Source organism: Schistocerca serialis, chromosome 11 (genome assembly GCF_023864345.2).
Source record: "Schistocerca serialis cubense isolate TAMUIC-IGC-003099 chromosome 11, iqSchSeri2.2, whole genome shotgun sequence".
NCBI classification, from domain to species: Eukaryota; Metazoa; Arthropoda; class Insecta; order Orthoptera; family Acrididae; genus Schistocerca; species Schistocerca serialis.
The window spans coordinates 75592392-75618453 of NC_064648.1; the positions used below are offsets into that span (position 1 = coordinate 75592392).

The window sequence follows — 26062 nt, forward strand, 5'->3', positions numbered from 1 at the left end:
ATTTTTAGTTACTGAAATTCAGGAGAATACGAAAACACAAAATAAAGTTTCACAGCAAGGGCAAGAAAGTTGCACAGCCGTTAATACAGACTAAGTGTGTGTGTGAAATCTTATGGGACTTAACTGCTAAGCTCATCACTCCCTAAGCTTAACTTAAACGAAATTATCCTAAAGACAAACACACACAGCCGTGCCTGAGGGAGGACTCGAACCTCCGCCTGGACCTGCCGCACAGTCCGTGACTGCAGCGCTAGTGACCGCTCGGCGAAGCCAGCGCGGCCACAGACTAAGTACTGCGGTCTTATCTCCAGCAAAAGTACTCGACGATAAGAAATTTTTGTATTCGCTTGGTTTCCCAAATTTTTTGAAACTTCTTCCAAAGCTAAGTCGCGCAAGTTCGCATCTCTGTATTGTCCGCCCCGATAGCTGAGTGATCAGTGTGACGGATTGCCGTCCTATGGGCCCGGGTTCGATTCCCAGCTGGGTTGGCTATTTCCTCCGCTCAGGGACTGGGTGTTGTGTTGTCTTCGTGATAATTTCATCCCCATCTGGCCGCAGGTCGCCCAACGTGGCGTCGAATGTGATAAGACCCATACGAAGGCGGCCGGACCAGACCCGCAAGGGGCCTCCCAGCCAACGACGCCAAACGCTCACTTCCATTTCGATCTCTGTATTCCAGCTTTGCGTAGTCGCAGAGCACTAGATACTTTCGCTCTCGATGAATTAATGGAGACATGTTGCACAGTGAAGCAGGCAGTAGCAGAGCTGTTCAAACACGGAGTGTTATGTGTCGACAGAAGTGCCGACACAGTGTTATTTAGAAGGGCCGAATAGGCACGCTATCAGCTCACCCAGAATATCGTGAAGTCTGAAACAGGATGCTCAATGAATGCTGATAAGAAAAGAACGTAATGTCGGTTTACTTAACTTTATTATCCTTGTGGTATACTTCGTTTATGGTGAATACAAGTAAGACTCTCTCCAGATATGGTTAACTGCGCCTTGCTAGGTCGTAGCTATGGACTTAGCTGAAGGCTATTCTAACTGTCTCTCGGCAGATGAGAGGAAGGCTTCGTACGTCTAGTCGCTAGCAATGTCGTCCGTACAACTGGGGCGAGTGCTAGTCCGTCTTTCTAGACCTGCCATGTGGTGGCGCTAGGTCTGCAAGTATTGACAGTGGCGACACGCGGGTCCGACATGTACTAATGGACCGCGGCCGATTTAAGCTACCACCTAGCAAGTGTGGTGTCTGGCGGTGACACCACATTCCTGCCCCGCAAATCGGTGAACGGTCGTGTTATAAGGCTTCCGCCCGCCGTGGGGAGGGCCCCATGTTGACGTATGCGATGAGGTGGGGAGCCAAACAACAGGCGAGGCTGTGCCACCCGCACCCGGCCATTCGGTCCGAGAGGAGCTAGGAAACGCCTGGAAACCCACTCCAGGGTGCACGTCAACATGCGGCGTATGCGCCCGTAATGAGACATGAGTGGCCGAAGGATCGACCTCCATTGCGTCGGGGTATCCGACGCGCGATGACGCCATGTGGTCCGGAGCGGGCAAGAGTTCCATGGCGGAGGACAGCTGGTCACGGGAAGCGATCGGCGGCGCGGGACCCAGGGAGGCGGATGGCGGCTGCAGCGAAGCGTCCGCTGCGGGCTGCGCCGGCGGCGGCGGCGGCGGCGGCGGCGCGACGCCATGGGGCAAAATGGAAGGCATCGTCGGTAACACCTGGGGATGAGGCGAGCCAGTAGATGGGTCCCCAGGGCGCTGACCGGACGGCTCCGTCGCTGAAAGCAGACGGGGAGCGGCAGAACCCAGGCGACGACAGAGGCGCAGCTGATTGAGATGCCGACGCACCTCACCAGAGGCCCCCAAAACCAAATACATCGCGCGGCCGAGGCAGCGAAGAATGCGCCCTGCGAGCCAACGCCGTGAACCGCGATAGTTGCGATAGAATACAGCGTCGCCAGGAGCAAAAGCAGGAGTCTGCCGCTGCACAGGTACCTGATGCGGCGGATGCAGCAAAGACATCAAGGTTCGATGAGGACGACCGTGAAGCAACTCAGCCGGCGAGCGACCATCGCGGGGCTGAGAGCGATACGAAGACAGAAAGATCAACAACGCGTCCTCCCGAGAATGCGACTCTTTCAACTTCAACATCTGTGACTTGAAAGTCCGGGCCAATCGTTCAGTGGCACCGTTTGACTGAGGCGAAAACGGCGCGGATGTCAGATGTTGAATACCATTCGCCTTGCAGAATGACTGAAATTCTGCGGACATGAATTGTGGGCCATTGTCGGAAACAATAGTCTGTGGAAGACCTTCCACGCAAAAGATAGGAGACAACGCTTGGATGGTGGCAGAAGACGTCGTGGAAGACATCCGGACAACAAAAAGAAAATTACTGAAGGAATCGACAACAACCAACCATCGAGCATTCCAGAATGGACCAGCAAAATCTATGTGTAAGCGTTGCCAAGGGGAAGTGGCTTTTGGCCATGCAAAGAATTTCCGCGGTGGCGCGGATTGTTGTGCGGCACACGCCATGCAAGAAGAGCACATATTCGTAATCGCAGCATCGATTCCGAACCAAGTACAGTGCTGACGAGCAAGTTGTTTCGTACGCACTATACCCCAATGTCCTTGGTGGAGAAGCTTTAAGACAGAGGACTGTAACGAACGTGGGACCACGACCCTAGACTGATCATTATCAGAACGCAACAACAAAACACCACGTCGTACAAAAAGTCTCGCCTTGTGAGCAAAAAATCGGCGAACCATCGGATCCTCGATCCGCGACTTCGACAAGGGCCATTGCGTAGCAACAAAACGCAAAATGGTAGCAAGGACAGGGTCAGCAGCAGTTGCTGTAGCTACACGACGAAAATCAATCGGAAACGAGTCGACCACGTCAGCAGTTTCCGCATCAATGAACATGCAAGCAAGTTCGGAAGAATCGAATGCTTTATCCTCGGCAACAGGCAAACGGGACAACGCATCTGCGTTTCCGTGCTGAGCAGTGGACCGATACAAGATATCGTAGCGGTACTGCGAGAGGAAAAGAGACCAGCGAATGAATTTCTGCGCGGTACGCGGAGGTACAGGCTTGTTCGGATGAAAAAGCGATGTCAAAGGTTTGTGGTCTGTAATGATGGTAAAGTGACGACCATACAAGAAATCGTGAAACTTTGTAACACCAAACACGAGAGCCAAAGCTTCTGTCTCTATCTGGGAATAATTTCGTTGCGCTGACGAGAGCAATTTGGACGCAAAGGCAATAGGGCGATCATGCGAACCAACTTTGTGCGCAAGCACAGCACCGATCTCGAAATCCGATGCATCTACCATCAACAAAAGGGGTTTCTGGGGATCGAATGGCGTAAGGCAAGTATTTGAAAGCAACGCCGATTTCAATTGGCGAAAGGCGCGTTCGCATTCCGTCGACCAGACGAACGGAACACCTTTACGGCGTAAGCGATGAAGCGGAGCTGAAATGGAAGAGGCATGCGGAATGAAGTTATGGTAGTAATTTATTTTTCCCAACACACTCTGTAGCTGCTTCAAATTCTGCGGCGAAGGCAAGTCCTGTATGGCACGGAGGTGCTCTGGACTCGGATGGATGCCTTGGGCATTTATGACATGTCCCAGATACGGCAAGTCACGAGCAAAAAACACACATTTGTCCTTCCTCAAGCGAAGACCATTCTGTCGCAAGACCTGAAATAATGTTCGGAGATTTTGTAAATGTTCCGCTTCCGTCTTTCCGGAGATCACTATATCGTCCAGATAGTTTGCTGCAGTAGGGACCGACGCACAAATAGTTTGTAAATATTGCTGAAACAATGCAGGGGCGGATGCACACCCGAATGGCAGTCTTTTGAATCTGTACAATCCAAGATGCGTGTTAACCACCAATACGCGCTGGGATTCTTCGTCCACCGGTATTTGCAAGTACGCATCTGCTAGGTCCAACTTTGAAAAATATTTTCCCGGGCACAGTTTGTCAAAAAGATCTTCCGGGCGGGGCAAAGGAAAAGTAGCAGTCACTAGTTGTGGATTCACTGTTGCCTTGAAGTCCACGCAAAGTCTCAATTTTCCGGAAGGTTTTTGCAAAATGACTAAGGGTGAGGCCCAGAGAGAAGCCTGCACACGTTCAATTACACCTTGGGATTCTAAATCGTTTAATGTTCTTGCGACCTCATCACGCAATGCGTGGGGAACATTGCGCGCTCTGAAAAACTTCGGTTGGGCGTTGACTTTGAGTTCCAACTGTGCTTCATAGTTCTTAGCGCAACCAAGGCCCGGTGCAAAAATGTCTGCAAATTCCTCACATAGACTAGAAAGACTGGCTGAAGGCACAGTCTGGTTCACTGATAGGACCTGATTCACTATTGACAAGTTAAACAATTGAAATAAATCTAAACCAAACAAGTTCACTGCAGCAGAAGAACGAAGAACGTAAAATGACACAAGTTTTGTTTGTCCCTTGTATGTTGCAAGAAGGCTGCATTGCCCTAACACAGGGATATGCTGTCCTGAATAACTAGTGAGCTGAACTTTTGCGGCACGCAACGGCGGGGCGCCCAGTTGTTTGTACGTGGCGTGATTGAGCAATGAAACTGCAGCTCCGGTATCGAGCTGGAACGGTATCACTTGTCCGGCAAAGTCCAAATCTACAAAAAGTTTATTGTCCTGCTGACGACAAGAGCGACTGTTTTGTGCAACTTGAACAGACACTGGTACAGAATCACTTGCGACGTGACGGGATTGCCGTCGACGTCGACGCACACTTTTTGTGGGACGAACACAGTCACTGTTAGAGAGAGAAACACTGGGCGGAGTGGCATGAACAACATGAATGTCCATGGGCGAAGGTTCCCGAGCCTGAGTGTCCTTGGTTCGATTCCGGCGCGAAGCAAAGGGCCTGGAATGGTTGGTAGTGTCCGATCGAAGCTTTTTCTGGCAAACACTTTGAACATGTCCTTTCCTATTGCAGAAAAAGCAAATAGCTTGGCGTGACGGGCAATGTTCACGCGAATGTCTAGTTGCACACCGCGGGCATGATTTTACTGCAGGTGCGTGCTTTCGCGGCACACGTGTTTGTGAGCTAGGCCGCAGCTGTGCGGACGTGCGCGAGGGCCGGTTAGCGTTCTGTGCCGCGCGCCCGGCGGGCCGGTTAATGCAACACACAGCTGGCGAAGTTTCAAATGATTCCTGAGCAAAGTCAAGTGTGTCTTGCCTATCCAATATGTCTATCACTTGTTGAAGGGAGGGATTGACCAGTTTCAAAATCTGTTCCCTTATGCGAACATCAGAAACGTTCTGTGCTATTGCATCACGCACCATTGTATCTGAATAAGGAAGGCCACAGTCACATTCAAATGCGCAGTCCCTAGTAAGGCCTTGCAAAGTTGCAACCCACTCCCTATTAGTTTGACCGGCCATATGTTTTGTACAAAAGAACGTATACCTTTTTGCAACCACATTAACTGTTTCTCTGAAATAGGCATCTAAAGCCGACACAATTTCTTCGTAGGACAGAGTTGCTACGTCGCGTCGGGGAAACAATTTCACTATCACACGGTACGTTTGCACGCCGACACAAGACAATAAGTGAGGCTGCCGCTCGTTACCTTGAATTCTGTAGGCGGCGAGATGAAATCCAAACTGGCGTGACCAGTCCGTCCATGTTTCGTCGTCGGGACGAAATTGACGAAAAGAGGGTGCAACTGCGTGTTGTGGCTGCGGGAGCGATGAAGCGGCAGCTGCCGCATCGGTTTGAATGGCACGTTGACCCTGGACGAGCTGTCCAAGGGCATCCAATAACGCCTGCGTCTGCTGATTCTGCAAGCGATAAAATTCGGACAGTACATCTGGAGATTGTGGCGAAGCCATGACACAAATAATTCAGAGCAAGGTGAAAGAACAAGACCCTTTTTTTTTAACTCGTCGCCAATGTTATGTGTCGACAGAAGTGCCGACACAGTGTTATTTAGAAGGGCCGAATAGGCACGCTATCAGCTCACCCAGAATATCGTGAAGTCTGAAACAGGATGCTCAATGAATGCTAATAAGAAAAGAACGTAATGTCGGTTTACTTAACTTTATTATCTTTGTGGTATACTTCGTTTATGGTGAATACAAGTAAGACTCTCTCCAGATATGGTTAACTGCGCCTTGCTAGGTCGTAGCTATGGACTTAGCTGAAGGCTATTCTAACTGTCTCTCGGCAAATGAGAGGAAGGCTTCGTACGTCTAGTCGCTAGCAATGTCGTCCGTACAACTGGGGCGAGTGCTAGTCCGTCTTTCTAGACCTGCCATGTGGTGGCGCTAGGTCTGCAAGTACTGACAGTGGCGACACGCGGGTCCGACATGTACTAATGGACCGCGGCCGATTTAAGCTACCACCTAGCAAGTGTGGTGTCTGGCGGTGACACCACACGGAGAACGTGGCTTGTGGGGGTGTAGTGTTGTGCGCCTGCGCGAGCCGACGCGTGCCTGGGTGGGGACTCGCGTGTCACGTGTCACGGTCGGACGCGGTGCCAGTAGGAAGTGGCCCGTCTGATTACTCTGCAAGGTACGCCTGCGACGTCTTCCGGGGACGTAGCTCGAGGTACGCTACGCCGCTGTGAAATCATCTTCACGGTGCATGCGTGACACGCGAAATTTTGGTTAAAATAGTGCACGAATATTAAAGCCCCCTTGTTCTTGCACTCACAAAATATAAAACTGACGTTGGTGAAATTTTCACCTGAAAGGGTTTATGAATTGTAATATCATAATATCAGGAATTACATAGTTTGTTTGTCCGGCGATTTTTTTACTAAGCAACTATTGTCCCTGTAAGGGTTAAGTTCACATCGTTGTTGTACATGTAATTTGTGTCTGCACAGTATTTACAAAAGTATTCTTTCATTTATATTCCTGTCACGACAAAGTTTAAACTGACCATGTTAACGAATCAGCCTATTAAGCCGGTGGTGCAAGAGAGTGAGAGGGTTGTGAAACTGCAGCGCAGTGCGCATGCGCTGTAGCTCGGGCGGCTCCTCTCGTGTGCTAATCTGAGACTGTTTGCCGGCTTCGCAGACCGCAGGTGCCCCATATCAGGCTGCCCGTCCCGAATTTCCCTGCAACCCCGTGGTACGTTGCGAACGGCTGTCCTTTGCACCCTGCAGGTGTGTCGTATTAGGCGAGAGACTGGCTAATAAAAGAAAGGATGTAGTAGTCACTGAATGTGTAAGCACACGACTCCAAACCAAGTAAATATTCTCTACAATGATATTGCACAAGACAGTGACACTTGTAACTACATATATTCTGCTCTTATTGCTTGTGTAACTGAAGATGGGTACGTGGTCCGAAACTGCTTCTGGGCATCAATCTGTAGATACGCCTGCATGTGTAGAGTCCCATCAGCGAAACACGTACCAGTGATGCGGCTTTTGTAGAGTCCGCACAGCTGGTTGGCACTTGAAAGCAGTCGTGTACCGACTTTTTCTTTCTGCGACGGTTTTCGTCTGACGAGTCTTGTATATTGCGAAGAGTGATTTCCCTACGGTTTGCAAATGATGTTTCACCTTCAAGCAAAATCTTGTATAAAAACCTCGCACCACTCCTGTACAGCATTAGGAGTGTAACCGATTCTGAAAGTAATTGCCACGAAGCTGTTGACGGAGCTGAATGTGCGCAGGGTGAAATTCGTTGGCAGGTGGTGATCTCAAAACACTCCTTCACCTGCCGCCTCGCTCATTCAGCCTGCCTCTTAGTGAAGTATGAGTTTGTGTGTTGCCACTGCAAAATTGTCGGTTGAGTTTCTTCTGGGCTTCTTCATTACAGCTTTTTATTCTTCACGCTTAAAGGTTCCCGAATTTTCTAACCACCTGAATACGCTGTGTTGCACGCTTGTGTATTTATTCCAGTCTTCTGTTAGTCCCTCTCTCCCCTGCCCTCTGACTGTGCACTTAATCCTGTCCTCTGTCTGTCCTCCTCCTCTCGCTCTCTCTCTCTCTCTCTCACCATCTCTTGCTTCCCCCTCGCTCTCTGTACTTCTCATGCTCCACCCTTCTCTCTCCACGCCATCACGCGCAACTCCAGTAGGAGGCTGGTGGTTCCGAACCCCACAGTATTTCTTTCCAGATTGTAACTGTTTTTACCAGATTTGGTTCAAATCGGTCCAGGGGCTTGGGATGAATTCTAACCGGAGGCTTGGCCCACGTATGCACGTGTCGAATATATTTCACACATATTTCGCATTTATTGGTACACATATTTTATCCGTATCTTTAGCGTATTTCATCCTGCAGTTACATTTACACGCAGCTCAGAGTTTATGATGAATCCAGCCCCTGTGATATTTCCGAACCGGTGCAAAAATCTGGTAGTGGCGCCTCCCCCCCCCCCCCCCCCAACCACCGCCTTTACAGCGTTGTTGTAGCTCACATACTTTTGAAGAATTTGATATATAAAACATATACACTCCTGGAAATTGAAATAAGATCACCGTGAATTCATTGTCCCAGGAAGGGGAAACTTTATTGACACATTCCTGGGGTCAGATACATCACATGATCACACTGACAGAACCACAGGCACATAGACACAGGCAACAGAGCATGCACAATGTCGGCACTAGTACAGTGTATATCCACCTTTCGCAGCAATGCAGGCTGCTATTCTCCCATGGAGACGATCGTAGAGATGCTGGATGTAGTCCTGTGGAACGGCTTGCCATGCCATTTCCCCCTGGCGCCTCAGTTGGACCAGCGTTCGTGCTGGACGTGCAGACCGCGTGAGACGACGCTTTATCCAGTCCCAAACATGCTCAATGGGGGACAGATCCGGAGATCTTGCTGGCCAGGGTAGTTGACTTACACCTTCTAGAGCACGTTGGGTGGCACGGGATACATGCGGACGTGCATTGTCCTGTTGGAACAGCAAGTTCCCTTGCCGGTCTAGGAATGGTAGAACGATGGGTTCGATGACGGTTTGGATGTACCGTGCACTATTCAGTGTCCCCTCGACGATCACCAGTGGTGTACGGCCAGTGTAGGAGATGGCTCCCCACACCATGATGCCGGGTGTTGGCCCTCTGTGCCTCGGTCGTATGCAGTCCTGATTGTGGCGCTCACCTGCACGGCGCCAAACACGCATACGACCATCATTGGCACCAAGGCAGAAGCGACTCTCATCGCTGAAGACGACACGTTTCCATTCGTCCCTCCATTCACGCCTGTCGCGACACCACTGGAGGCGGGCTGCACGATGTTGGGGCGTGAGCGGAAGACGGCCTAACGGTGTGCGGGACCGTAGCCCAGCTTCATGGAGACGGTTGCGAATGGTCCTCGCTGATACCCCAGGAGCAACAGTGTCCCTAATTTGCTGGGAAGTAGCGGTGCGGTCCCCTATTGCACTGCGTAGGATCCTACGGTCTTGGCGTGCATCCGTGCGTCGCTGCGGTCCGGTCCCAGGTCGACGGGCACGTGCACCTTCCGCCGACCACTGGCGACAACATCGATGTATTGTGGAGACCTCACGCCCCACGTGTTGAGCAATTCGGCGGTACGTCCACCCGGCCTCCCGCATGCCCACTATACGCCCTCGCTCAAAGTCCGTCAACTGCACATACGGTTCACGTCCACGCTGTCGCGGCATGCTACCAGTGTTAAAGACTGCGATGGAGCTCCGTATGCCACGGCAAACTGACTGACACTGACGGCGGCGGTGCACAAATGCTGCGCAGCTAGCGCCATTCGACGGCCAACACCGCGGTTCCTGGTGTGTCCGCTGTGCCGTGCGTGTGATCATTGCTTGTACAGCCCTCTCGCAGTGTCCGGAGCAAGTATGGTGGGTCTGACACACCGGTGTCAATGTGTTCTTTTTTCCATTTCCAGGAGTGTATATTCGAGGAAATATAAGATGTTATTTGGCCTTAAGTGTGCCAAAGTGCAGTGCCACGCCACTTCCCACAACATTCTTCTATCGCACATCGCTGTATTTCGCTCAGTGCAATTTACACACGTATATTTTGTAGTGGAAACTTGTAAGTAGACTGTTTAGGTTTTCTTATTGGTAACGCCACGTAGCACTCTGTATGGAAATCACTGGCTGTGCTGTGTGGAGTCTGTGGCTAGTTTGCATTGTTGTCTGCCATTGTAGTGTTGGGCAGCTGGATGCTAACAGCGCGTAGCGTTGCGCAGTTGGAGGTGAGCCGCCAGCAGTGGTGGATGTGGGGAGAGAGATGGCGGAATATTGAGAGCAGACGATCTGGACGTGTCTCATTAAGAAAGAGTAAATTTGTAAGACAGGATGTCATGAACTGATATATACAATATGACTTTAGTACAATATTAAGGTAAATACATTTTTTGATCTCTATCAAAATCTTTCATTTGCTAACTGCGCCTATCAGTAGTTAGTGCCTTCAGTAGTTTGAATCTTTTATTTAGCTGGCAGTAGTGGCGCTCGCTGTATTGCAGTAGTTCGTGTAACGAAGATTTTTGTGAGGTAAGTGATTTGTGAAATGTATAGGTTAATGTTAGTCAGGACCATTCTTTTGTAGGGATTTTTGGAAGTCAGATTGCGTAGCGCTAAAAATATTGTGTGTCAGTTTAAGCACAGTCATGTATAATTGTTCAAAGGGAACGTTTCATATGTCGACCCTTAGCCGAGGATACCTCACTGGAATCTTCTGATTTTTTCCTATAGTTTGTGTAATTAGTGTAGCTTTTGTTTATTGCTAGCGCGTAATTGTAGAGAGAATCTACTTTGTAATTGCAGTCTTCCATTGTTGTACAGTAAAACAGTTGTGGCATGCATGTAGATTTGCACCAAGTATTTCGCAGCTGCGCTTGAAATTAGCTAGATATTATTTTCAGAGCTATGTTAATGTGTTTTCTTGTTTTTGCTCTTCAAATTCTGCTTTTCTGTGTCATCGTGTGAAATATTGTGACAATTATGGCGTGTGAAAAACGTGATACTAGGCTCCAAAGTAAACTGAGAAATGACAGTGAAGACGAAAGCAGTGTGTTAGCGCCACCGAGTAATGAATTAACTAATGTTCAAAGTAGTAATTTGGTAATTGTGTATAGGGAAATGGATCGGGCTGCAGATAATAGTGTAGACAGTGAAACAATTAGTGAACAGGGAAGCATTATCGATCGATCGGTCGGCAACAGCTCGCCTCAGGAATCCGAAATGACAGGACACAATCTTGCAAATACTGTAGATTCAGGTTTTGCGTCCTCACCGTTTTATCAAATAAGTCAACCCACATTTTCTGCTTTTCAAAATGCGAATATTGCCGGTTCAAATGCACTGCCGAATAGCACTGAGGAACATGTTTCAGACACCAGTGCATTGTTCTTACAGTTAATGCAAGAAATGGGACAAAGGCTACAAAAGTTAGACACAACGCTTGAACAAAATCAGAAACAAATGGGACAAAATCTTCAAAAGTTAGACGCAATGGAACAAAATCAAAAACAGTCACAGCAACAGCTTCAAAAGTTAGACACCACACTGGAACAAACACGTGAAGGTTTAACTGCTGAGTTACTGAAAATCGAATAGAAATGTCAAAAAGTCTGTAATGACGTAAAAACGCAAATTTGTGAGCATTTACAACCTATTTTTTCACGTAATGAAAATGCATTACAGAATCACCAAGCAGCCATAAAGGAACTGCAAACTATTGTTCATGAAAATCACGACACCTTGCAAGCTTAAAATGACTCAGTTGCATCTACCGATTCAGTTACGCAACTTGCAAAAACTCAGGAAGACTTAAAGGACACAGTAAATACGATTTCAACACAACTGGACACTCTGAAACTTGGTTCAGAAAAACACACGGAGGAAATAAGTTCACTATCGGATAAAGTAGCAGAACTTTCGGATCAGTTCACTAACTTATCTTCAAAGGTAGATGATGACCCGAATGACCCAAGACCTGCAGCCTTCACTGACACAGAAGAGTATGAACAAATTAAGAAATTCAAACAAAATCAGAATCAAATTAATACGCAACACAAAAGAGAAATGCAGGAAGTACAAGATCAGTTGGCACAAATAATACAAGAATTACATATTTCAGAGGAGACTCGCGCGCCAACACGGGAAGAGAGACATAGAAATACGGAACAGCGACAGGCCATTTCGGAAATTATGAAAGAAATTGGCAAGGTACACCGAATTTTGAGATGGAACCGCCGACATGACGTAACAATGACCGATATGCGACTCGCCGACACGATGATTTTGACTATAAGCTGTTCATTACTACACGTAAATTCAAATCATTTAAGAATTCTGTCAGCGACATTCATCTACAAGCGTGGCTTCATCAATTCTCTCATTGTTTTCCTCCAAACTGGTCATTAGAGCACAGATTAGAATTTATGTGTGGTTACTTAGAGAATGAACCAGCTGTAATAATGCGATCGGTCATTCACAATTGTCAGAGTGAAGGAGTATTTTATCATGCCTGCCTCTCAGCATACTGGACTTAAGCTACACAACACCGGGTAAAACATAGCATCATAATGATGAAACATTTCGAACAATCTGAATTTTCCAGTCATGTGAAATATTTTGAAGACATGTTGCACAAGAATCAGTACCTGTCAAACCCTTACTGCCCCTCAGAACTCATCCGCATTTGCTTAATCAAATTGCCTGAACATTTATGACACATTATTTTGGCGGGACGTTGCAAAGACGACATTGAAGCTTTTCAGGGAGTCTTACAAGAATTGGAAATTGACACAGAAACTCGCGGGACGCGAAAACAGGAATACAACATTTACAGGTCACATCCGTCACAATTTCGCGATGACAGAAATAATAAAAGGACACGACTAGGCTATTCTTACAACGTAAATCGTGACCAAAACAGACACCACCCACATGACAACCGTTGGCAGAGTAGTGATAATTACAGGGAAAGATCACCTCTCTGCAGTAACGACTATCACAGAGACAATCAGAGAAACAGACAATATGGGAACCAAAATAATTATTATCAACGCAACGCAACGGTCATCCGTGCAGTTACGATTCAGGGAGGAATTCTCCACCACATGACCGACAAGAAAGAAACTATGGAATCTACCGACATGACTTCAGACGATATGATCGTAACGACAGACCTGAACTACATCAGAACTGGCGGGATTGAAACAGGGCAGGGCCCTCTCGATGAGGTGAATTTGTAGAAGTTAGGCCTCCTAATCCCAATAACGACGCGCGCCAACAAACTGACAGACAATGACTCACACCCCAGGCAGCCACATGCGCCGGCTGGCTCAGCAAAAAATAAGATAGACGCTAACCTTGAGAAAAAATTTTAGCATTCCTTACCGACATATACAACATGATAATTGCTTTGAAGTTGAAACTTTGATCACTAGAATGGGTAAAAGATTGCACCACATTTCAAATGTAAAACCGTTTATTGAAGGATAAGCTGCTTTTAAACTTAGTCTCTGCCATAAAATTTTTCACTTCACGTTATTAGTACGCTTTGTCACACTTAGATACTGTTAATATGCAACAATGTTTTGAAGTTAACTATCCAGTAGAACCTAGGGCCGGCCGGAGTGGCCGTGCGGTTCTGGGCGCTACAGTCTGGAACCGACCGACTGCTATGGTCGTGGGTTCGAATCCTGCCTCGGGCATGGATGTGTGTGAAGTCCTTAGGTTAGTTTGGTTTAATTAGTTCTAAGTTCTAGGGGACTGATGACCTCAGAAATTAAGTCGCATAGCGCTCAGAACCATTTGAACCATTTTTAGAACCTAGGGAACATATTTAGACAGTAATTACGAATGCATTTTCACAGTGAACAGGCGAAATAGTGTTATTGTGTGTGTACATTCTTGCTTGATAGTTGCACAATTGCGTAATGACTATAAGTCTTACATACTTAGAACATATACTGGTACTGCTAATGAAATTTTAATGCAACATTTTGGTTTACTTGAAAAGATATTCTTTATTTGAAGTACATTCTGTGAGATTAAAGATGACTTAGCATTTGGTTTCTTTGATAGCTACACGATTATATCACGACGCCACTAATATGAACCACAATTTACGTTCTTGTATTTGCGGTGTGTCTGTTTTATATCTTCACAGTTTTTCTGTATTATTCTGGAAAGTAAAACATGTTTTAGTAGTAACTTTGTGGTATAGCTACAATATGACAGCCTTTTCAGTAGAACGACAATACATTACAGTACAGTACTTACTTCATTACGGCAATAAGCGTAATAACTACGATATCTATACACATAGCATTTCACTTTTGTTTATTACGAGGTAAGTACATTGACTTCTACAGAACTTTGCTTATGGACGACGATAATTACTACACTTGGCACATTTTTACCGTTAAGAAATGACAGAGATTATCTTACAACAAGACACACAGTTTAGCGCTGCAGTACTTGTATTTGAGTGATTAATTTTGCACTTAAGACATTTATTTTTAAAGATTTTTGAATTACAATGATACAAAGGTTTTCCATGATACATTTCATTCCATTGCTATAATCTTTAACACCTGAGGGTGTAATTACATTAATCCTCAGGGGGTACACGGTAAGCGTTTTGCGAGCGCTGGGAGCCCTAGTTAATATGGTATTTGCCTATACAACTTTACACATCGGTACCATATTTCTCTAACACTGAATTTCACAGCTATCTAATTATTTAACAGAGAAACAAACATTTTTTTAATACATCAGTTACACGTTTACACAATTACACAGTTGGATAACTTCACACTTATGAAATAGTATTTTGTCTGTACTCTGTGTCTCTTCATATTATTTTGGAACCATTGTGATACTATGAGAGCTTTGAATGTTGTATTTGGTAAGGGATCATGATTTATGAAGTACGTTTGAGGTAGATGACTTTATTGATGGTCTTGAAATTATTGAAAGAAGCAGCGACGATTTTGAGATGTGATTGATCTGTTATGATGTTATTATTACGATGACGATGTTTATTATGCTGTTGAGGTATGTTTATGATCAATAAGCTGATGCTATATGAGGAATTCGATTATGCTATGTATTTATTATGATGAAATATTGAAGAAGTGTCGACGAATATATATATGTGTAATAAAGTAAGGAATAATGAGTAGTGGTTAGGGACTCAGGTTTGTGAAAAAGGATGTTGGAAACCAAGAATCGTACTTTAAGAGTTATGAAATGTGTGTAAATGCTTGAATGTATCACAATGCCCCCAATAATTATTTGGACTCTGTTATATTGATAGTATTTCTACACATTTGTAACGCAAATTCTCGACCTGTGAAATTTTTTTAAAGAGACTGTCACTGTAGCGCAAACTGCTGTCATAAATATTTCGGTAAGAAAGCTAAGTAACCCTGACATAATGCGCTGTAGGCGCCAAGCTATGCGACAGTCGCCTGGAAAAAAAGCCGTGCCTTTAAGAGGCACAACAACAACAAAAAAGGAGGCCATGTCCTCGCTATTGACATTTTTTTGTAGAAAGCATCACAAACATGACACGCTCAAACTTGAAAACATAGGATTACACTGTGGAGCTCTTAATTTTTGATATTTACTGAAATGCCTAATGAAATGACGAGAAATATTTTATGTCTATACACCTGATTATGACTACTGTCTTTCTAGTCGAGAGATTTTTTTCTGCCTTATGAAATGCCATATGGCTAGTGAATGATGTTTCATGCCTTCCTTTGTATATATTCGCCTATTTTGTTTAATATCTAGTTTCTAGCTGCACTGCAGCATTGGTTAAAATAAAATTTAGTAGATGTACTAACGTAAATGTTTTCTGTCTACAGATCCATTAAACAATAATTTTACCATCTACTTTCTTTTTTTAAAAAAGGGAACACAATTAGACATTTCCCTTCACAGGAATTGCATAAATAACTTTTTTACGATTTGGTAACTTGTCTGTTGGAATAAGTTATCATGGCGCATCATTCTGTTGTTAAGATGTGACATAGTTATTAGACATTTCCTATCTTTACTGTAATATTTTTTCTGCTTGAGCTATGTCATGGTTAGGTATAAGTTATAGCATTTGCTGCTGTTGAAACTTCCTGGCAGATTAAAACTGTGTGCCGGGCCAAGAGTCGAACTCTGGACCTTTGCCTCTCACAGGCAAGTGCTCTACCAACTCAGCTACGCTAGCACGACGCATGCCCCGTCCTCACAGCTTTACTTCTGTCAGTACCTCGTCTCCTACCTTCGAAACTGTAAACTTTACAGTTTCAAAGGTAGGAGACGAGGTACTGACAGAAGTAAAGCTTTACAGTTTCGAAGGTAGGAGACGAGGTACTGACAGAAGTAAAGCTGTGAGGACGAGGCACGAGCCGTGCTAGGGTAGCTGAGGGGGTAGAGCACTTGTCCGCAAAAGGCAAAGGTCCCGAGAACGAGTCTCGGTCCAGCACACAGTTTTAATCTGCCAGGAAGTTTCATATCAGCGCACACTCCACTGCAGAGTGAAAATCTCATTCTGGATTTGCTGCTGTTGTTTGCCAGGCATAGTTCTACTGAATTTTACATTATATTAAGCCAGTTTTACTACTGATTTATTTTTGTTTTTGCTGCACATTGGCTCATAGTAATGGTAATGTAGCATTTGCTTTGCTAATTCAGATATACTGCTGCTTGCTTTGCCAGTTTGCATTTTTTTGTCTGTGCTGTTTGTTTTAATTTGTTGTGTGTTGCTGCATTGCCTCATCCCTTAGTATATATACCTAAGCTCAGTAGATTTAAGTCAGCTTTAGATGAGGTACGATATATAAGAGAACGAGTTGTGATGAATTGGAAGAAATGCATTGAGATGGTATAAGAAAGTGATTTGGCCAAGAAAAGTATTGTAAAGTGGAGAATAACTCTTTCCAAAGAGGATATGAATAGAATGCAGAAAGCGAGCTTGGATAGGATTTTGTTTTGGTGGAAACAAATGTTGAAATAAGAGAAAAGATCTATGGAATGAAGTTTTGGATTGGACTGCAGTACTAGACGTCTCACTGAAAACAAACCCTGTCTTTTCTTTTTGTGTTATTCCGCTATGTGTTTGTGTACCCTTGTGTCTTTCCTGTCTTTATGTGTTTAGCTAATAAGATTTATGTTGTAGAATTTTTCTAGTACTAAGCTACATTCACTATGATGAGGAATACTGTTATCCTCACATATAATTTGCATTAATAATATGTTATTTTCTTTGTAAAGATGTTTATAGACATAATTAATTCTTTTTGGTTTCAATCCTCATATATGAAATTAGTGTTTCCAAAATTATTCTCATTATATTATATATTTACTTATGTCATAATTCCTGTAACACTGATGTATATGTTTATTTCTATTCTTCTGTAAAGCCTGTATTACTACAAATGTTTACTGTATTATTATGTTTTAATGATGTTTTCGGTATCTTTGTAATTGTATTCTCATGTTATAAAATTTTAATGGACACCAGTTCATCAAATTAAGTAACTTGTAAGCATTCATTTCACTGCACACATTTCTGTTGGTCATAGTATATGCAAAATATGTGAAAAAAAGGACTGTTAGTGCTCACACGTGTGTTGATAATTCAGCAAGGGACTGCTTCACAGCATTGCTGGTTCTAAGGACAATTCCAAAAATTTTGTGAGTGCACATGTGGTGGTTTATGGACTTGCTATATTGTCCGCAAGACTCTTCGATGGTGATTGTGCACCTGCACAGTCGCAACAGATGGCTGCTGGCCATCTCTACAAGGACTACTGTGGGTCTACATCTTTGATGACCCGCCAATACCATAATCTCTACAAGGACTACTGTGGGCCTGCTCCTTTGGTGTCCCACCAATATAATTATTTCTACAAGGACTCCAGAGGGTCGGCACCTCTGGTGGCCTACCAATACCATATTCTCTGCCAGGACTACAGTGGGTCTGCTTTGTGATGACCTACCTACCAATGTTCTTAAAACTTCGACTGACTCTGCTGTGGGTTTGCTCTGTTGTGGCCCATTACCTGTCTGCATGTCAAGAGTCAGCACTGTCTTCCCACTGGAAGGACAGTACTACTTCTTCAAGACTGCATGGAAATCCACTACTTCCGTGTGCATTTTCTTTTACTGCTCAGACTTTGAGAAAAACACTGCAATTTGACTGTGATGAACGATCAGGACCCACTTTATGGACTGTGAGAAAATCTTTGCTTTTGACCAACAGTATATCATTAAGTGTGTGCATTGTATTTCTTTGTTATTGCAATTATGAAATTTTTTTTTCAAATCTGTATTGGCCAGTGCCCGAAACAATTTGTAAATTTTTTAGTGGGGAGCATGGGGGCTATGTAAGTAGGCTGTTTAGGTTTATATACTGGTAACGCCACATAGCGCTCTGTATGCAAATCACTGACTGTGCTGTGTGCAGTCTGTTGCTGGATAGCATTGTTGTAATGTTCGCCATTGTTGTGTTGGGCAGTTGGCTGTTAACAGCGCGTAGTGTGTTGCGCAGTTGGAGCTGAGCCACCAGCAATGGTGGATGTTGGGAGAGAGATGGTGGAGTTTTGACAGCAGATGATCTGGACGTGTGTCCATCAGACAATAAATTTGTAAAACTGGATGTCGTGAACTGAGATGTGTATATATATATATATATATATATATATATATATATAACTACCAACGGGCTCGATTCCCGGCGGGGTCAGGGATTTTCTCTGCCTCGTGATGGCTGGGTGTTGTGTGCTGTCCTTAGGTTAGTTAGGTTTAAGTAGTTCTAAGTTCTAGGGGACTTAGGACCACAGCAGTTGAGTCCCATAGTGCTCAGAGCCATTTGAACCATTATACCTTTCATGAATCACTTACCTCACAACAATCTTCATTACTCGAACTACTGCAATACAGCGAGCGCCGTCACTGACAGCTAAATAAAAGATTCTAACTACTGAAGTCACTAACTACTGATAAGCATAGTGGCGGTGGTGGTGGTTAGTGTTTAACGTCCTGTCGACAGCGAGGTCATTAGAGACGGAGCGCAAGCTCGGGTTAGGGAAGGAAACCAGCCATGCCCTTTCAAAGGAACCATCCTGGCATTTGCCTGAAACGATTTAGGGAAATCACGGAAAACATAAATCAGGATGGCCGGAGACGGGATTAAACCGTCGTCCTCCCGAATGCGAGTCCAGTGTGCTAACCACAGCGCCACCTCGCTCGGTGAGATTAGCATATATATATATATATATATATATATATATAAAATAACTTTTGAACACTATTAGGGTACATACATTATTTGTTCCTTATCAAAATCTTTCATTTGCTAACTATGCTTATCTGTAGTTAGTGACTTCAGTAGTTAGAATCTTTTATTTAGCTGTCAGTGACGGCGCTCGCTGTATTGCAGTACTTCGAGTAATGAAGATTGTTGTGAGGTAAGTGATTCATGAAAGGTGTAGGTTATTGTTAGTCAGGGCCATAGTTTTGTAGGGATTATTAAAAGTCAGACTGCGTTGCGCTAAAATATTGTGTGTCAGTTTAGTGATGATCAGAATAAGTAAAGAGAGAAAAGTCTGAGTATGTTCAGTTTTGCTCAGCTGTTCGAAAATCAAATAACGTAAGGGGTTTACCAGCACAGTAATTCACTAATTTTTCTGAGGGGACGTTTCACAGATATATAATTAAAGATGGTCTGGCTATGTGTAATTTTATAGATCGCTATTCCTATAGTACATTTAACTCTGTCAGGATGTATGCACCAAGCCCTTGATTACATAAATTGCTAAGGGGTGATCCTACCAAATCAGCAGGAACCCTATCAGACCGTCATTATTATTAACCTTAATTGATGTGATGAGTCTATAAACACTCGGTCATAGCCAACAGAAGTTGATCACCTTGTAATGTCCATAGTTTCTCCACATTTGAAACTAAATTCTGTAGGATGAAAAGCAGTATCTGGACAAATAAATCTAATGCGTCTGTACGGGGCTCGCTGCCACTGTGAGGAAGTAATCAGTGTCGGCATATGGCAGAGGATGACACGGTAGCAGGTCGGCATCTGACGGTAATCTGTTCCTAATTCTAGAGCTATTTATTTTAGTAGATATCTTATCATAAGGAGTTGGAAGTGGTATATTGATAGTAAATAAACAATTCTTCATAATCTCCATCCACAAAATGAATGGGAATCACCCCCCATTCCATCATCTATCTCAGACAATGGGTACGCTCTTCATAACAGAAGTTATAAACGTAGCGCTATGGCATGATGCATAGAGACGACGAAAGTTGGTTACTTAAGTTTATAGACAAAATTGATAAGCGAGCTTCTGAATCTTTATAAAATGAGGGACTGGCTAAACGAGTATTTGGCGCTGTAGTTGGAATATGTAACTACACTGCCATGCAGACATATGCATGGTGATTCACTAAGATATGTAAATATTTTAATATGTTATTCTACAAGGGAAACTAAAGAAAAAAGTTCACATAAACATTGGTCCGCAAATGTTTAGTTACGGAGATATGGCTAGTAAAAATGGTTCAAATGGCTCTGAGCACTATGGGACTTAACTTCTGAGGTAATCACTCCCCTAGAACTTAGAACTACTTTAACCTAATTAACCTAAGGACATCACACACATTCATGCCCGAGGCAGGATTGGAACCTGCGACGGTAGCGGTCGCGCGGTTCCAGACTGAAGCGCCTAGAAGCGCTCGGCCACTCCGGCCGGCGGCTAATAAAGGAATTTGCCTGAAATTTAGCCGCTTCGCTAATATGGAGCCATCGCAAAACTGTACGAGGATAAAATAAAGCACGAATTCCATTTATTTAGTTGGTACTGCTCTAATGAATCTAATAAAACATGTCCCAGACGTGTGCCTGCAGTAGCTTTCCAGAACATCCAGAAAAGCAAAGACATAATTTCGTAAAATTTGTTGTTTATTAAGTAATTGGCCCAATTTGTTGTTGAAATTCCAGACAATTGCACAAAGTTCTCAACAGAAGTTGTAGAAAATTTAAATTTGGAAAAATGAAGGTAATAACGCTGAGTGAAACTGAATGAATGTATCAGATAATCTGCTTTCATTAATACCGTAGCACACGTGTTTTCATGTTAAACCGGAAAAAAATCTCCGTGTTAACGAAGTTGTACAGTGTACATACAATTTCACAAGAAATCCACAATAAATGTTCAAAAATGTCTACACTGATTTCAATACATCTAGGTGCACATGGATGAACAGACTTTGTTGCTCGTTGCAGGTAAGTGAACAAATTTACTTGTATGATAGTCTTTGCTTCTCCGAATCGTGCTTTCTTTTAACCTCCTACAGTTTTGCGATGGCTTCATATTAACAAAGTTGCTAAATTTCAGGCAAAATCTTTTATCTGCCGTAACTGCGTAACTAAACATTTGCGGACCTTTGTTTATATGAAGTTTTTTCTTTAGTTTTACTTGTACAAATAACGTATTAAAATACTTCCGTATCCTCGTGAATCACCCCGTGTAGCGCAGGTACTCCTGCCGCTGCGTGTTGCTGTTGTGACGTCCAGCCCGCACGCTAGTTTGACGCCTCTCCTCACCCATGTCTATCACAAGCAGACCTCGGCACCTCCGTTTAATTGCTGGTACCGTAACCTACATCCATTCGAACGCGCGTACGATATTCAAGAGCTGGTTCCCTCCACACCTTTCATCTCACACACTTCCCTACATTAACAAATTGGCGCTACCTTGAAATCTCTACATACATACTCCGCAAATAACTGTATAGTGTGTGGCAGAGGGTACCTTGTATCCCTACTAGTCATTTCATTTCCTATTCCATTCGCAAATAGAGCGAGGAGAAAACTGTGGTGTCACCGCCAGACAGCACACTTGCTAGGCGGTAGCCTTTAAATCGGCCGCGGTCCGTTAGTATACGTCGGACCCGCGTGTTGCCACTATCAGTGATTGCAGACCGAGCGCCGCCACACGGCAGGTCTAGAGAGACTTCCTAGCACTCGCCCCATCTGTACGGCCGACTTTGCTAGAGATGGTTCACTGACAAATTACGCTCTCATTTGCCGAGACGATAGTTAGCATAGCCTTCAGCTACGTCATTTGCTACGACCTAGCAAGGCGCCATTATCATTTGCTATTTATCTTGTGATGCATGAACCGTCAGACCGATGTTCACCAATTATGGATTAAAGTTAAGTATTCCATCAGCTACGTACTTTATTTGCCAGTCTCAATCCCTTTCACTGTTCCAGACCTCACGCCAGCCTGCGTGAGCTTTAACGGGTGCCTTTCGGCTACCAATCATAGTGGCTTGGCTGTCTTGCCAAGTCACAACAAAAACCACTGTCTAAATTTGTCAGTATGAGCCCTAGTTTGTCTTATTTTCGTGGCCCTTACACAAAATGAACGTTAGCGGCCCTAGAATGTTCGGTTTTCTAAATTTTCTCTGGTGTCTTTATTTGTTTGTTTTGCACATGTCCAGTTCCCTAGGAGCAAACTGAGCAGCAAATCTCCAAGATCATGGAACGTGTCAGTACATGAAATTACAACATAAAAATAATAAGAGATAAAAATTAAATATTTATGACCCAAAAATATCAATCGACAAATTTCACTAAATGTCGTCAACAACATAACATAAGAATCAGCTTAATTTTTCAAGGAACTCCTCAACAGAAGAGAAAGAGCGACCCGTGAGGAAACTCTTCAGTTTCGATTTGAAAGCGTGCGGATTACTGCTAAGATTTTTGAATTCTAGTAGTAGCTTATTGAATATGGATGCAACGGTATACTGCACACTTTTCTGCACAAGGGTTAAGAAAGCCCGATCGAATTGCAGGTTGGAAGTCTGCCCAGTATTAACTGAGTTAAAGGTGCTTATTCTTGGGAATAAGCCAATATTGTTAACAAGAAATGACCGTAAGGAATATATATATATATATATAAATATATATATATATATATATATATATATATATATATATATATATATATATATATATACTAGTGAACAGGGCTGGACAAGTGGTTCGCGAACTTACACCACTTATTGCCCGAACCGCCCGTTTCTGAACCGAATATATCCTTTTTAGAATGGAAATATAATACCATACGACATAAGCGAATGTAAATAAGTAAACTAATTTTCGTGTTGAGCGATCACTTACTTCATATACCGTTCGAATAGTAAAAAATGGCAGCATTAAGTCTTTGAAAAAGATCCTGAATGTGGGCTTTCCACCACAGTTTACTATCTGAACACCTAGAAACTTGAAATGTTCAGTTTCACTAATCATATGCCCATTCTGTGAAATTAAAACATCTGATTTTGTTGCATTGTGTGTTAGAATCGGTAGAAACTGTTTCTTACTCTCATTTAGCGTTAGTTTATTTTCTACAAGCCATGAACTTATGCCATGACCAGCAATGTTTGAAACTGAGCCAATGTTGCACACAAAATCCATAACTACCAAGCTAGTATCATCAGCAAACATAAATATTTTAGAGTTACCTGTAAAATCATTTATATGCACTACTGGCCATTAAAATTTCTACACCAAGAAGGAATGCAGATGATAAACGGGTATTCATTGGACAAATATATTATACTAGAAGTGACATGTGATTACATTTTCACGCAATTTCGGTGCATAGATCCTGACGAATCAGTACTCAGGAAAACCACCTCTGGCCATAATAACGGCTTTGATATTCCTGGGCATTGAGTCTAACAGAGCTTGGATGGCGTGTACAGGTACAGCTGCCCATGCAGCTTCAGCACGATACCACAGTTCATCAAGAGTAGTGACTGCCGTATTGTGACAAGCCAGTTGCTTGGCCCCCAGTGACAAGACGTTTTTAATTGGTGAGAGATCTGGAGAAAGTGCTGGCCGGGGCAGGACTCGAACATTTTCTGTATCGAGAAAGGCCTGTACAGGACCTGCAACATGCGCTCGTGCAATATCCTGCTGAAACGTAAGGTTTCGCAGGGATCGAATGAAGGGTAGAGCCACGGGTCGTAACACAACTGAAATGTAACGTCAGCTGTTCAAAGTTCCGTCAATGCGAACAAGAAGTGACCGAGACGTGTAACCAATGGGACCTCATACCACCACGCCAGGTGATACGCCAGTATGGTGATGACAAATACACGCTTACAATGTGCGTTCACTGCTTTTCCAAGCCAAAATATTTGCATCAGGGAAGGCTTCAAGGCCACCATAGTCACAGTGATTGCCCCACACAACAGCAAGTGTGAGCCATGTACTCCCTCCAAACAAAGCCTGTACATCACAGGTGAATTGCAATCTGAGGCCACGAAACACATTCGGGCCTCCAATTAGCTGCTGCTTATTAAACTGCCCAGCAAGATCAATGTCTATTGCCTTCAGTGAACGATACACTGGAACGCTGTGCCGCATGCGACGTCACCAAGCACGTCGACGAGGCATTGCTGTGGCACGTTAACACAAGTGAACGTAGCAAGCCAACGCCCAGCGAGACACCCAGAGCTATGCGTCCGCACTCCACGCCGGTCGCCAAGCGAATGGCGCTCCGTGCTGCGGCACAGCGTCACCAGGCCGCAGCGCTGGAAGTCCTTATCTTATCTCAAAGTTTGATTTTCCAGCAACACAGGCCTAGTAATACTAGGGCCCGTGTTGCGCTCTCTCTCGCACAATCGAGCAATTCCACTTCACCCGCTGCAGTGCCTCAGGCGGCCCAGCCAATCACAGCGCGGCAGGCGCGCAACTCCAATTCCCCTCCCGGGATAGATAAGGATGGTTCAAGGTCACAGGATAAATCTTTATTGTCTATAATACAACATACAATCTCCTGTTATTTTAATTTTACAATTCCCATTGCCAACTTTAGCCCATATGAAAAGGTACTCGTCAGCATTTAATTTCTTCTTTCTTCTGGTAGAGATAACAAATGGCATGGATAAATCTGTATTGTCTATAATACAACATACAATCTCCTGTTATTTTAATTTTACAATTGCCATTGCCAACTTTAGCCCATATGAAAAGGTACTCGTCAGCATTTAATTTCTTCTTTCTTCTGGTAGAGATAACAAATGGCATGGATGGAACAAGAGTACCATAAGGCACTTTAGCCAAGAGTCCTGTAGTCTCTGCTATACTCCACGTCGCATGTGGCACAGTGTTCCAGTGTATCGTTCACTGAAGGCAATAGACATTGATCTTGCTGGGCAGTTTAATAAGCAGCAGCTAATTGGAGGCCCGAATGTGTTTCGTGGCCTCAGATTGCAATTCACCTGTGATGTACAGGCTTTGTTTGGAGGGAGTACATGGCTCACACTTGCTGTTGTGTGGGGCAATCACTGTGACTATGTTGGCCTTGAAGCCTTCCCTGATGCAAATATTTTGGCTTGGAAAACATGGAGTATAGCAGAGACTACAGGACTCTTGGCTAAAGTGCCTTATGGTACTCTTGTTCCATCCATGCCATTTGTTATCTCTACCAGAAGAAGAAGAAATTAAATGCTGACGAGTACCTTTTCATATCGGCTAAAGTTGGCAATGGCAATTGTAAAATTAAAATAACGGGAGATTGTATGTTGTATTATAGACAATAAAGATTTATCCTGTGACCTTGAACCATCCTTATCTATCCCGGGAGGGGAATTGGAGTTGCGCGCCTGCCGCGCTGTGATTGGCTGGGCCGCCTGAGGCACTGCAGCGAGGGAAGTGGAATTGCTCGATTGTGCGAGAGAGAGCGCAACACGGGCCCTAGTATTACTAGGCCTGTGTTGCTGGAAAATCAAACTGGAAACAGAACCTGGATTCACCCGAAAAAAAATGACGTTTCGCCATTCGTGCACCAAGGTTCGTCGTTGAGTACACCTCTCTGTGATGCAGTGTCAAGGGTAACCGCAGCCATGGCGACACCCCCGGGATAACAAGGCCGTCCAACAGTGTTAGTGACGTCACACTAAGCGGCCCATAGCCGACGCAGCAGTCCACGGACACCTCCGTACAGCCGCGCCTGATGCTAACGATCTTCTGTCCGTCATACAGAAAGGA

At 44.3% G+C, this 26062-nt stretch overlaps 1 protein-coding gene across 3 annotated transcripts in view; it reads right to left on the reverse strand.

The window, feature by feature from the left end:
- Positions 1 to 914: 914 nt before the first annotated feature.
- LOC126427314 (uncharacterized protein K02A2.6-like) overlaps positions 915 to 26062 on the reverse strand; it is a 59145-nt gene continuing 33997 nt past the window's right edge. For all 3 annotated transcript variants that reach the window (XM_050089619.1, XM_050089621.1, XM_050089620.1), the window contains one exon: positions 915 to 5844. In XM_050089619.1, coding sequence (XP_049945576.1) covers positions 1234 to 5445 — 4212 coding nt within the window. In that variant the 5' untranslated portion in view covers positions 5446 to 5844 and the 3' untranslated portion in view covers positions 915 to 1233. The remainder of the gene's footprint in view (positions 5845 to 26062) is intronic.